Below are 13,257 nucleotides of genomic sequence, written 5' to 3'. Positions count from 1 at the left end.
CCCAGCAGCGCCCTGCACCCTCCGTGACTGAATCAGTGAGACGTGTAGCAACAATGGCGCACAGCTGCAGTGCTGTGCGCTACCTTCATGAAGACTGAGGAGTCTTCTGCCGCCTGCTTTCCGGACCTCCGATCTTCAGCGTCTGTAAGGGGGGTCGGCGGCGCGGCTCCGGGACGAACCCCAGGATGACCTGTGTTCCGACTCCCTGTGGAGCTAAGTGTCCAGTAGCCTAAGACTCCAATCCATCCTGCACGCAGGTGAGTTGGAAATCTCTCCCCTAAGTCCCTCGATGCAGTGATCCTGTTGCCAGCAGGATTCACTGAGATTTAAACCTAAAAAAACTTTGTCTAAGCAGCTCTTTAGGAGAGCCACCTAGATTGCACCCTTCTCGGACAAGCACAAAAACCTAACTGAGGCTTGGAGGAGGGTCATAGGGGGAGGAGCCAGTACGCACCATGTGATCCTAAAAGCTTTATTTAGATGTGCCCTGTCTCCTGCGGAGCCCGCTATTCCCCATGGTCCTGACGGAGTCCCAGCATCCACTAGGACGTTAGAGAAAAATGCTTGTGAGCTCTGTGGGGTAAGAGACAACTGGACTAGTGAGCAGTGGAGGAAGGGGGTATGATCAAACAAATCCTTCCTACACCATCAATACATTGAATGTGTGGTCACAAAACGGTTTGACGAGCATCTATATGTCATGACCATCTCAGACACTAGATGGGAACCAAGTCTAGAATGTAGGACAGTCTCACATGTGTCAGCTGAGTGAAGAAGAATGTTTCAGCATCTGTCCTGTTCCATACTCAATGCCGCAGAGCATATAGACTGCACATGAGGGCACAGCTGTGTCTAGTAGAGCACATAGACGTAGAAATATAGAATGTGAGGGCAGATAAGAACCACTTGGCCCATCTAGTCTGTCCCTTTTTTAGCCTTATGGTAACCTCAAACGCTACTAGATCTTAATTTATTTGTAAGGAGATCCTTATGCCTATCCAATGAATGTTTAAACTACAGTCTTGGCCTCTACCACCTCTAATGGGATGCTATTCCACTCGTCCACTACCCTTTCTGTGATGTCATTTTTCTCCCAAACCTCCCTCCCTCCAGTCTCAGTGCATGTGAATGTTTCCCTCCTGGACCTTTAAACCCTCCACTGCACTGCAAAAATGACCCCCCCCTGCCCATAACTACAAGCCATCCCCAAAATACTGTGTGTGGAATGTGGAATATAAGTAACCTCACAAACCCTTACCAGTTAAGAGAACTAAACACTACTGTAGCCGCTTTTAAAAAAAGAATTTACTTACCGATAATTCTATTTCTCGTAGTCCGTAGTGGATGCTGGGGACTCCGTCAGGACCATGGGGTTTAGCGGCTCCGCAGGAGACAGGGCACAATAATAAAAGCTTTAGGATCAGGTGGTGTGCACTGGCTCCTCCCCCTATGACCCTCCTCCAAGCCTCAGTTAGGATACTGTGCCCGGACGAGCGTGCATAATAAGGAAGGATATTGAATCCCGGGTAAGACTCATACCAGCCACACCAATCACACCGTACAACCTGTGATCTGAACCCAGTTAACAGTATGATAACAACGAAGGAGCCTCTGAAAAGATGGCTCACAACAAGAATAACCCGATTTTTGTAACAATAACTATGTACAAGTATTGCAGACAATCCGCACTTGGGATGGGCGCCCAGCATCCACTACGGACTACGAGAAATAGAATTATCGGTAAGTAAATTCTTATTTTCTCTAACGTCCTAAGTGGATGCTGGGGACTCCGTCAGGACCATGGGGATTATACCAAAGCTCCCAAACAGGCGGGAGAGTGCGGATGACTCTGCAGCACCGAATGAGAGAACTTCAGGTCCTCCTCAGTCAGGGTGTGCCCCTGACCAAGTAGCAGCTCGGCAAAGTTGTAAAGCCGAGACCCCTCGGGCAGCCGCCCAAGATGAGCCCACTTCCTTGTGGAATGGGCTTTTACTGATTTTGGCTGTGGCAAGCCTGCCACAGAATGTGCAAGCTGAATTGTACTACAAATCCAGCGAGCAATCGTCTGCTTAGAAGCAGGAACACCCATCTTGTTGGGTGCATACAGGCTAAACAGCGAGTCAGATTTTCTGACTCCAGTCGTCCTGGAAACATATATTTTCAGGGCCCTGACAACGTCAAGTAACTTGGAATCCTCCAAGTCCCTAGTAGCCGCAGGTACCACAATAGGTTGGTTCATGTGAAAAACAGAAAACACCTTAAGGAGAAATTGAGGACGAGTCCTCAATTCTGCCCTGTCAGAATGAAAAATTAAGTAAGGGCTTTTATATGATAAAGCCGCCCATTCTGACACACGCCTGGCTGAAGCCAGGGCTAATAGAATCTTCACCTTCCATGTGAAATATTTTAATTCCACAGTGGTGAGTGGATCATACCAATGTGACTTTAGGAAAACTCAAAACAACATTGAGATCCCAAGGTGCCACTGGGGGCACAAAAGGAGGCTGTATATGCAGTACCCCTTTTACAAACGTCTGAACTTCAGGCACTGAAGCCAGTTCTTTCTGGAAGAAATTCGACAGGGTCGAAATTTGAACCTTAATGGACCCTAATTTTAGGCCCATAGACAGTCCTGTTTTCAGGAAATGTAGGAAACGACCCAGTTGGAATTCCTCTGTAGGGACCTTCTTGGCCTCACACCACGCAACATATTTTCGCCAAATGCGGTGAAAATGTTTTGCGGTTACATCCTTCCTGGCTTCGACCAGGGTAGGGATGACTTCATCTGGAATGCCCTTTCAGGATCCGGCGTTCAACTGCCATGCCGTCAAACGCAGCCGCGGTAAGTCTTGGAACAGACAAGGCCCCTGCTGGAGCAGGTCCTTTCTTAAAGGTAGAGGCCACGGTTCTTCCGTGAGCATCTCTTGAAGTTCCGGGTACCAAGTCCTTCTTGACCCATCCGGAACCACGAGTATCGTTCTTACTCATCTCCTTCTTATGATTCTCAGTACTTTTGGTATGAGATGCATAGGAGGGAAAACATACCCTGACTGGTACACCCACAGTGTTACCAGAGCGTCCACCGCTATTGCCTGAGGGTCCCTTGACCTGGCGCAATATTTGTCTAGTTTTTTTGTTCAGGCGGGACGCCATCATGTCCACCTTTGGTTTTTCCCAACGGTTTACAATCATGTGGAAGACTTCCCGCTGAAGTCCCCACTCTCCCGGGTGGAGGTTATGCCTGCTGAGGAAGTCTGCTTCCCAGTTTTCCACTCCCGGAATTAACACTGCTGAGAGTGTTATCACATGATTTTTCGCCCAGCGAAGAATCCTTGCAGTTTCTGCCATTTCCCTCCTGCTTCATGTGCCGCCCTGTCTGTTTACGTGGGCGACTGCCGTGATGTTGTCCCACTGGATCAATACCGGCTGACCTTGAAGCAGAGGTCTTGCTAAGCTTAGAGCCTTGTAAATTGCCCTTAGCTCCAGTATATTTATGTGGAGAGAAGTCTCCAGACTTGATCACACTCCCTGGAAATTTTTTCCTTGTGTGACTGCTCCCCAGCCACTCAGGCTGGCATCCGTGGTCACCAGGACCCAGTCCTGAATGTCGAATCTGCGGCCCTTTCATAGATGAGCACTCTGCAGCCACCGCAGAAGAAAAACACCCTTGTCCTTGGAGACAGGGTTATCCGCTGATGCATCTGAAGATGCGATCCGGACCATTTTCCCAGCAGATTCCACTGAAAGGTTCTTGCGTGAAATCTACCGAATGGGATCGCTTTGTAAGAAACCACCATTTTTCACAGGAGCCTTGTGCAATGATGCACTGATACTTTTCCTGGTTTTAGGAGGTTCCTGACTAGCTCGGATAACTCCCTGGCCTTCTTCTCCGGGAGAAAACATCCTTTTCTGGACTGTGTCCAGAATCATTCCTAGGAACATTAGACGTGTCGTCGGAAAAAGCTGCGATTTTGGAATATTTAGAATCCACTCGTGCTGTCGTAGAACTACTTGAGATAGTGCTACTCCGACCGCCAACTGTTCTCTGGACCTTGCCCTTATCAGGAAAGCGTCCATATTTCTTTTAGGAAGAATCATCATTTCGGCCATTACCATGGTAAAGACCCGGGGTGCCGTGGACAATCCAAACGGCAGCTTCTGAACTGATAGTGACAGTTCTGTACCACGAACCTGAGATACCCTTGGTGAGAAGGGCAAAATTTGGACATGTAGGTAAGCGTCCCTGATATCCAGTGACACCATATCGTCCTGGTTCGCTATCACTGCTCTGAGTGACTCCATCTTGATTTGAACCCTTGTATGTAATTGTTCAAATCTTTTAGATCTCACCGAGCCGTTTGGCTTCAGTACCACAATATAGTGTGGAATAATACCCCTTCCCTTGTTGTAGGAGGGGTACTTTGATTATCACCTGCTGGGAATACAGCCTGTGAATTTTTTCCCAATACTGCCTCCCTGTCGGAGGGAGACGTTGGTAAAGCAGACTTCAGGAACTTGTGAGGGGAAGACGTCTCGAATTTCCAATGTACACCTGGGATACTACGTGTAGGATCCAGGAGTCCACTTGCGAGTGAGCCCACTGCGTGCTGAAACTCTTGAGATGACCCCCCACCGCACCTGAGTCCGCTTGTATGGCCCCAGCGTCATGCTGCGGACTTGGCAGAAGCTGTGGAGGACTTCTGTTCCTGGGAATGGGCTGCCTGCTGCAGTCTTCTTCCCTTTCCTCTAACCCTGGGCAGATATGACTGGCCTTTTGCCCGCCTGCCTTTATGGGTACGAAAGGACAGAGACTGAAAAGACGGTGTCCTTTTCTGCTGAGATGTGACTTGGGGTAACAAAAGTGGATTTTCCAGCTGTTGCCATGGCCACCAGGTCCGATGGACCGCCCCTTTATACGGCAATACTTCCATGTGCCGTCTGGAATCTGCATCACCTGACCACTGTCGTGTCTATAAACATCGTCTGGCAGATATGGACATCACATCTACTCTTGATGCCAGAATGCAAATATCCCTCTGCGCATCTCGCATATATAGAAATGCATCCTTAAAATGCTCTAGTCAATAAAATATTGTTCCTGTCAAGGGTATCAATATTTTCAGTCAGGAAATCCGACCAAGCCCCCCCAGCGCTGCACATCCAGGCTGAGGCGATTGCTGGTCGTAGTATAACACCAGTATGTGTGTATATACTTTTTTGGATATTTTTCAGCTTCCTATCAGCTGGCTCTTTGAGGGCGGCCGTATCTGGAGACGGTAACGCCACTTGTTTTTATAAGCGTGTGAGCGCCTTATCCACCCTAAGGTGTGTTTCCCAACTCGCCCTCACTTCTGGCGGGAAAGGGTATACCTCCAATAATTTTCTATCGGAGGAAACCCACGTATCATCACACACTTTAATTTATCTGATTCAGGAAAAACTACAAGTAGATTATTCCCACCCTACATAATACCCTTATTTGTGGTACTTGTAGTATCAGAAATATGTAACACCTCCTTCATTGCCCTTAACATGTAACATGTGGCCCTAAAGGAAAATACGTTTGTTTCTTCACCGTCGACACTGAAGTCAGTGTCCGTGTCTGTGTCGACCAACTGAGGTAAATGGGCGTTTTTACAAGCCCCTGACGGTGTCTGAGACGCCTGGACAGGTACTAATTTGTTTGCCGGCCGTCTCATGTCGTCAACCGACCTTGCATCGTGTTGACATTATCACGTAATTCCTAAATAAGCCATCCATTCTGGTGTCGACTCCCTAGAGAGTGACATCACCAATACAGGCAATTTGCTCCGCCTCCTCACCAACATCGTCCTCCTACATGTCGACACACACGTACCGACACACAGCACACACACAGGGAATGCTCTGATAGAGGACAGGACCCCACTAGCCCTTTGGGGAGACAGAGGGAGAGTTTGCCAGCACACACCAAAAACGCTATAATTATACAGGGACAACCACTTATACAAGTGTTTTCCCTTATAGCATTTTCACATATGTAATCATATCGCCAAATAAGTGCCCCCCTCTCGGTTTTAACCCTGTTTCTGTAGTGCAGTGCAGGGGAGAGCCTGGGAGAATTCCTCACAGCAGAGCTGAGCAGGAAAATGGCGCCGTGTGCTGAGGAGAATAGGCCCCGCCCCCTAAAACGGCGGGCTCTTCTCCCGGAGTTTGTGAGATCTGGCAGGGGTTAAATACATCCATATAGCCTCAAGGGCTATATGTGATGTATTTTAGCCATAAAAAAGGTATAATAAATTGCTGCCCAGGGCGCCCCCCCCAGCGCCCTGCACCCTCAGTGACCGCTGGTATGAAGTGTGCTGACAACAATGGCGCACAGCTGCAGTGCTGTGCGCTACCTTATGAAGACTGAAAGTCTTCTGCCGCCTGTTTCTGGACCTCTTCAACTTCGGCATCTGCAAGGGGGGTCGGCGGCACGGCTCCGGGACGAACCCCAGGGGGAGACCTGTGTTCCGACTCCCTCTGGAGCTAATGGTGTCCAGTAGCCTAAGAAGCAAATCCATCCTGCACGCAGGTGAGTTTACTTCTCTCCCCTAAGTCCCTCGTAGCAGTGAGCCTGTTGCCAGCAGGACTTTCTGAAAATAAAAAACCTAACTTAAACTTTTATTCTAAGCAGCTCAGGAGAGCCACCTAGATTGCACCCTTCTCGGCCGGGCACAAAAATCTAACTGAGGCTTGGAGGAGGGTCATAGGGGGAGGAGCCAGTGCACACCACCTGATCCTAAAGCTTTTATTATTGTGCCCTGTCTCCTGCGGAGCCGCTAAACCCCATGGTCCTGACGGAGTCCCCAGCATCCACTTAGGACGTTAGAGAAAAGTACATGGGTAAAATTAGGGTACTTTGCGATGGTAAAGACATTTAAGCTTGGTACACACCCAAGGAGGGGTACCCACCATGGGATGGGTGCAGGGGTGGGGTAGGAGGAAAATATTCACCATGGGATGGGTTGAGGTAATTACTATGGGATAGTGGGGCAGGGGTTTGGGTACTCATAAGCAGGCAGAGGATAGGGTAATCACCACATGCCACTCACCGAGGTATAGGGGGGCAGAGGTTGGGGTACTACTAACTTTTGTTTAAAGGGCTACTCACCATGGGGGGGGGGGGGGGGGGGGGGGGGGGAGTGGTTGGGGTACTCACCATTGGAGAAGGGGCACTCACCATGGGAGAGGGGGTAGGGGTTGGGGTACTCACCATGGGAGAGGGGGCAGGGTACTCACCATGGGAGAGGGGGCAGGGGTCGGGGTACTCACCATGGGAGAGGGGGCAGGGGTCGGGGTACTCACCATGGGAGAGGGGTCGGGGTACTCACCGTGTGTGGGGGGGCAGGGGTTGGGGTACTCCCCATGTGTGGGGGGGGGGGCAGGGGTTGGGGTACTCCCCATGTGTGTGTGGGGGGGGCAGGGGTTGGGGTACTCCCCATGTGTGTGTGGGGGGGGGGGCAGGGGTTGGGGTACTCCCCATGTGTGTGTGTGGGGGGCAGGGGTTGGGGTACTCCCCATGTGTGTGTGTGGGGGGCAGGGGTTGGGGTACTCCCCATGTGTGTGTGTGGGGGCAGGGGTTTGGGGTACTCCCCATGTGTGTGTGTGGGGGCAGGGGTTTGGGGTACTCCCCATGTGTGTGTGTGGGGGCAGGGGTTTGGGGTACTCCCCATGTGTGTGTGTGGGGGCAGGGGTTTGGGGTACTCCCCATGTGTGTGTGTGGGGGCAGGGGTTTGGGGTACTCCCCATGTGTGTGTGTGGGGGCAGGGGTTTGGGGTACTCCCCATGTGTGTGTGTGGGGGCAGGGGTTTGGGGTACTCCCCATGTGTGTGTGTGGGGGCAGGGGTTTGGGGTACTCCCCATGTGTGTGTGTGGGGGCAGGGGTTTGGGGTACTCCCCATGTGTGTGTGTGGGGGCAGGGGTTTGGGGTACTCCCCATGTGTGTGTGTGGGGGCAGGGGTTTGGGGTACTCCCCATGTGTGTGTGTGGGGGCAGGGGTTTGGGGTACTCCCCATGTGTGTGTGTGGGGGGGGGCAGGGGTACTCCCCATGTGAGGGAAGGCAGGGGTTGGGGTACTCACCATGTGAGGGGAAGCAGGGGTTGGGGTACTCACCATGGGAGAGGGGACAGGGGATGGGGTACTCACCATGGGAGAGGGGACAGGGGATGGGGTACTCTCCGTGTGTGTGAGGGGGGGCAGGGGTTTGGGGTACTCCCCGTGTGTGTGAGGGGGGGCAGGGGTTTGGGGTACTCCCCGTGTGTGTGTGGGGGGGCAGGGGTTTGGGGTACTCCCCGTGTGTGTGTGGGGGGGCAGGGGTTTGGGGTACTCCCCATGTGTGTGTGGGGGGGCAGGGGTTTGGGGTACTCCCCATGTGTGTGTGGGGGGGCAGGGGTTTGGGGTACTCCCCATGTGTGTGTGGGGGGGCAGGGGTTTGGGGTACTCCCCATGTGTGTGTGGGGGGGCAGGGGTTTGGGGTACTCCCCATGTGTGTGTGGGGGGGGCAGGGGTTTGGGGTACTCCCCATGTGTGTGTGTGTCGGGGCAGGGGTTTGGGGTACTCCCCATGTGTGTGTGTGTCGGGGCAGGGGTTTGGGGTACTCCCCATGTGTGTGTGTCGGGGCAGGGGTTTGGGGTACTCCCCATGTGTGTGTGTGTCGGGGCAGGGGTTTGGGGTACTCCCCATGTGTGTGTGTGTCGGGGCAGGGGTTTGGGGTACTCCCCATGTGTGTGTGTGTGGGGGCAGGGGTTTGGGGTACTCCCCATGTGTGTGTGTGTGGGGGCAGGGGTTTGGGGTACTCCCCATGTGTGTGTGTGTGGGGGCAGGGGTTTGGGGTACTCCCCATGTGTGTGTGTGGGGGCAGGGGTTTGGGGTACTCCCCATGTGTGTGTGTGGGGGCAGGGGTTTGGGGTACTCCCCATGTGTGTGTGTGGGGGCAGGGGTTTGGGGTACTCCCCATGTGTGTGTGTGGGGGCAGGGGTTTGGGGTACTCCCCATGTGTGTGTGGGGGCAGGCGTTTGGGGTACTCCCCATGTGTGTGTGTGTGGGGGGGCAGGGGTACTCCCCATGTGAGGGAAGGCAGGAGTTGGGGTACTCACCATGTGAGGGGAAGCAGGGGTTGGGGTACTCACCATGGGAGAGGGGTTGGGGTACTCACCATGGGAGAGGGGTTGGGGTACTCACCATGGGAGAGGGGTTGGGGTACTCACCATGGGAGAGGGGTTGGGGTACTCACCATGGGAGAGGGGTTGGGGTACTCACCATGGGAGAGGGGTTGAGGTACACACCATGGGAGAGGGGGCAGGGGTTGGGGTACTCACCATGGGAGAGGGGACAGGGGATGGGGTACTCACCATGGGAGAGGGGACGGGGTACTCACCATGGGAGAGGGGACAGGGGATGGGGTACTCACCATGGGAGAGGGGACAGGGGATGGGGTACTCACCGTGTGAGGGGGGGGCAGGGGTTGGGGTACTCACCGTGTGAGGGGGGGCAGGGGTTTGGGGTACTCCCCATGTGTGTGTGGGGGGGCAGGGGTTTGAGGTACTCCCCATGTGTGTGTGGGGGGGCAGGGCTTTGGGGTACTCCCCATGTGTGTGTGGGGGCAGGGGTTTCGGGTACTCCCCATGTGTGTGTGTGTGTGTGTGTGTGGGGGGGGGGGGCAGGGGTACTCCCCATGTGAGGGAAGGCAGGGGTTAGGGTACCCACCATGTGAGGGGGAGCAGGGGCAGGGGTACTCACTATGTGAGGGGGGGCAGGGGTACTCACCCTGTGAGGGGGGGCAGGGGTACTCACCCTGTGAGGGGGGGCAGGGGTACTCACCCTGTGAGGGGGGGCAGGGGTTGGGGTACTCACCATTGGAGAAGGGGCAGGGGTACTCACCATGTGAGGGGGGGCAGGGGTTGGGCTACTCACCATGGGAGGAAGGGGCAAGAGTTGCGGTACTCATCGTGTGAGGGGGGGCAGGGGTTGGGGTACTCACCGTGTGAGGGGGGGCAGGGGTTTGGGGTACTCCCCGTGTGTGTGTGGGGGCAGGGGTTTGGGGTACTCCCCGTGTGTGTGAGGGGGGGCAGGGGTTTGGGGTACTCCCCATGTGTGTGAGGGGGGCAGGGGTTTGGGGTACTCCCCATGTGTGTGAGGGGGGCAGGGGTTTGGGGTACTCCCCATGTGTGTGAGGGGGGCAGGGGTTTGGGGTACTCCCCATGTGTGTGTGTGTGGGGGGGCAGGGGTTTGGGGTACTCCCCATGTGTGTGTGTGTGGGGGGGGGCAGGGGTTTGGGGTACTGCCCATGTGTGTGTGGGGGGGGCAGGGGTTTGAGGTACTCCCCATGTGTGCGTGGGGGCAGGGGTTTCGGGTACTCCCCATGTGTGTGTGGGGGCAGGGGTTTCGGGTACTCCCCATGTGTGTGTGGGGGCAGGGGTTTCGGGTACTCCCCATGTGTGTGTGGGGGCAGGGGTTTGGGGTACTCCCCATGTGTGTGTGTGTGTGGGGGGGGGCAGGGGTACTCACCATGTGAGGGGGGGCAGGGGTACTCACCATGCGAGGGGGGGCAGGGGTACTCACCATGCGAGGGGGGGCAGGGGTTGGGGTACTCACCATTGGAGAAGGGGCAGGGGTACTCACCATGTGAGGGGGGGCAGGGGTACTCACTATGCGAGGGGGGGCAGGGGTTGGGGTACTCACCATTGGGGAAGGGGTACTCACCATGTGAGGGGGGGGGCAGGGGTACTCACCATGTGAGGGGGGGCAGGGGTTGGGCTACTCACCATGCGAGGGGGGGCAGGGGTTGGGGTACTCACCATTGGGGAAGGGGTACTCACCATGTGAGGGGGGGGGCAGGGGTACTCACCATGTGAGGGGGGGCAGGGGTTGGGGTACTCACCCTGTGAGGGGGTGCAGGGGTTGGGGTACTCACCCTGTGAGGGGGTGCAGGGGTACTCACCATGTGAGGGGGGGGGGCAGGGGTACTCACCATGTGAGGGGGGGCAGGGGTACTCACCATGTGAGGGGGGGCAGGGGTACTCACCATGTGAGGGGGGGGGCAGGGGTACTCACCATGTGAGGGGGGGCAGGGGTTGGGGTACTCACTATGTGAGGGGGGGCAGGGGTTGGGGTACTCACTATGTGAGGGGGGGCAGGGGTACTCACCCTGTGAGGGGGGGCAGGGGTACTCACCCTGTGAGGGGGGGCAGGGGTACTCACCCTGTGAGGGGGGGCAGGGGTACTCACCCTGTGAGGGGGGGCAGGGGTACTCACCCTGTGAGGGGGGGCAGGGATTGGGGTACTCACCATTGGAGAAGGGGCAGGGGTACTCACCATGTGAGGGGGGACAGGGATTGGGGTACTCACCATGGGAGGAAGGGGCAAGAGTTGCGGTACTCACCATGTAAGGGGGGGCGCTGTCTGGGTCACTACACGCTGCTGGTGGTCAGACATGGAAGGTCTCCCGGATATCACACGTCAGATACGGCAACCGACCCCCGCTACACACCCATTCACACCCGCCGGCTTCCCGCTGCTGCCTCTGACAGGATTCGTCTCACAAAACAGTGCACAACACAACAGCGCCGGAAGTTCCCGCGCACTGATGACGTCACTTCCGGGAGACGCATGTATTTCCGGCGATCGTCATGTCCGAGGGGCGTGGTGATGGAGCCACTTCCGGTCAGCTCTGAGGAGAGTTGGGGATCACTGGGTCACCTTCCAGGGTCATCTCTGTGTGTGTGGTTAAGTATGGGCGTTATAGAGATCAGCTTGTATCAGACTTAGTCCTTTCCTGTCCCCCAATGTCCCCACTTACCCCCCAAAGTTTCACCTATACCTCCAATTCCCAAGCCAGTCACCCCATATCTCACCTATCCCCCTCACCCCATATCTCACCTACACCTCCAATTCCCAACCCACACACCGCATATCTCACCTATCCCCCAAATCCCCACACACCCCATATCTCATCTGCACCCCTGAAATCCTCACCCAATCTTCCCATATCTCATCTATACCCCCCAAATCCCCATCCACCTCCCCACCATGTTTTGCCTACCCCCCCCAGTTCCCCATCTAGTTACCCCATATCTCACCTTTCCCCCCAATCCCCACCCACACATCCATGTCCAACATACAGTACACCACCTCCATATCTCACCTACTCTCCCAATTTCCCACCCACACCCCTTTGTCTCATATAAGCCTCCACAATTCCCCACTTACACTGCCCAATTTCTCACCCACCCCACCAATTCCCCACCCACACACCCCCATGTCTCAACGATTCCCCCAATTCCCCAGCCACATAGCCCATATCTTACATACCCCCCAATTCCCCACCTTCTCACGCCATTTCTCACCTACACACCCAATTCATCACACACAACCCTCATGTCTAAATTGGGCAGGAGAAAGGGTACTCACCGTGGAATGGGGGCACCACCCCAATGTTTCACTTACCCCCCCAATGTCCCTCCTACAACCCACCAAAAGCTCACTTGTCCCCTGAATGTCCCACATACACCCCCAATGACTAATTTACCACCCTATGTCCCACTTACTCCTCCACCAGGTTTATCCCTAATATCCCAGAGGTGCCCAGTTCTCTGTCTGCACTACACCCATCCCATCATGATCACACGACCCGCATTCATAGTATATACTCATGTAACACCGGCATACACCACAGCGCTGTACAACTGGGAACTCAGAATAATCCCATATTCCAGATCAGGCAAATATATAAGCAGATGCCTTTTACAATCCTGGGGTAAACGGAGGACGCTCCATGGGTTACTATTAATATAAGGGAGGGATCTGTCTAGCCATCCCGATCGAGACAGCGTTGTCCCATGGGTTGTAAAACCAGGAAGATGCAGAGACATGGTGAACGGTGACCACGAGCACATAACATGGATGGGTTGTAACACTGGGAATCCACAGAGCCGTGGTGAATGGGGCCGCAAGGACTTATTATGGATTGGTTGTGGCAGCCTAGAATTTCTGGAGAACTATGTGTGCTTCTAGGGAGAGGGCCCATTCTGATGTGGTCACACCCTCATCATGGGATTGCTATGCCCGATGTCCCTTTGCAGATGCATCAAAGTTGTACGGTATGAGAGCGTATCGCATCTCGTAGAGAAGTGACATCCCCCCAACCAGGAAAAGACCCTATTAACTGGACATTTTTAGCCAAAAAGGATTTTGTCATGGGGAATAAAGAGTCATAAGGAGGGGACCTAGTTATA

The 13,257-nt window shown here is 54.6% G+C and overlaps 1 protein-coding gene across 1 annotated transcript in view; it reads right to left on the bottom strand.

Annotated features, from left to right (window-relative positions):
• LRIF1 (ligand dependent nuclear receptor interacting factor 1) overlaps positions 1-11,627 on the bottom strand; it is a 62,057-nt gene extending 50,430 nt beyond the window's left edge. Inside the window, exon 1 of the mRNA XM_063950874.1 lies at positions 11,406-11,627. Within this exon, the coding sequence (XP_063806944.1) occupies positions 11,406-11,458 (53 nt within the window). The 5' untranslated portion in view covers positions 11,459-11,627. The remainder of the gene's footprint in view (positions 1-11,405) is intronic.
• Positions 11,628-13,257: the final 1,630 nt, after the last annotated feature.

The sequence above is a fragment of the Pseudophryne corroboree genome, chromosome 2 (assembly GCF_028390025.1).
Source record: "Pseudophryne corroboree isolate aPseCor3 chromosome 2, aPseCor3.hap2, whole genome shotgun sequence".
Classification (NCBI taxonomy): domain Eukaryota; kingdom Metazoa; phylum Chordata; class Amphibia; order Anura; family Myobatrachidae; genus Pseudophryne; species Pseudophryne corroboree.
This window is presented reverse-complemented; position numbering and strand designations above follow the sequence as displayed.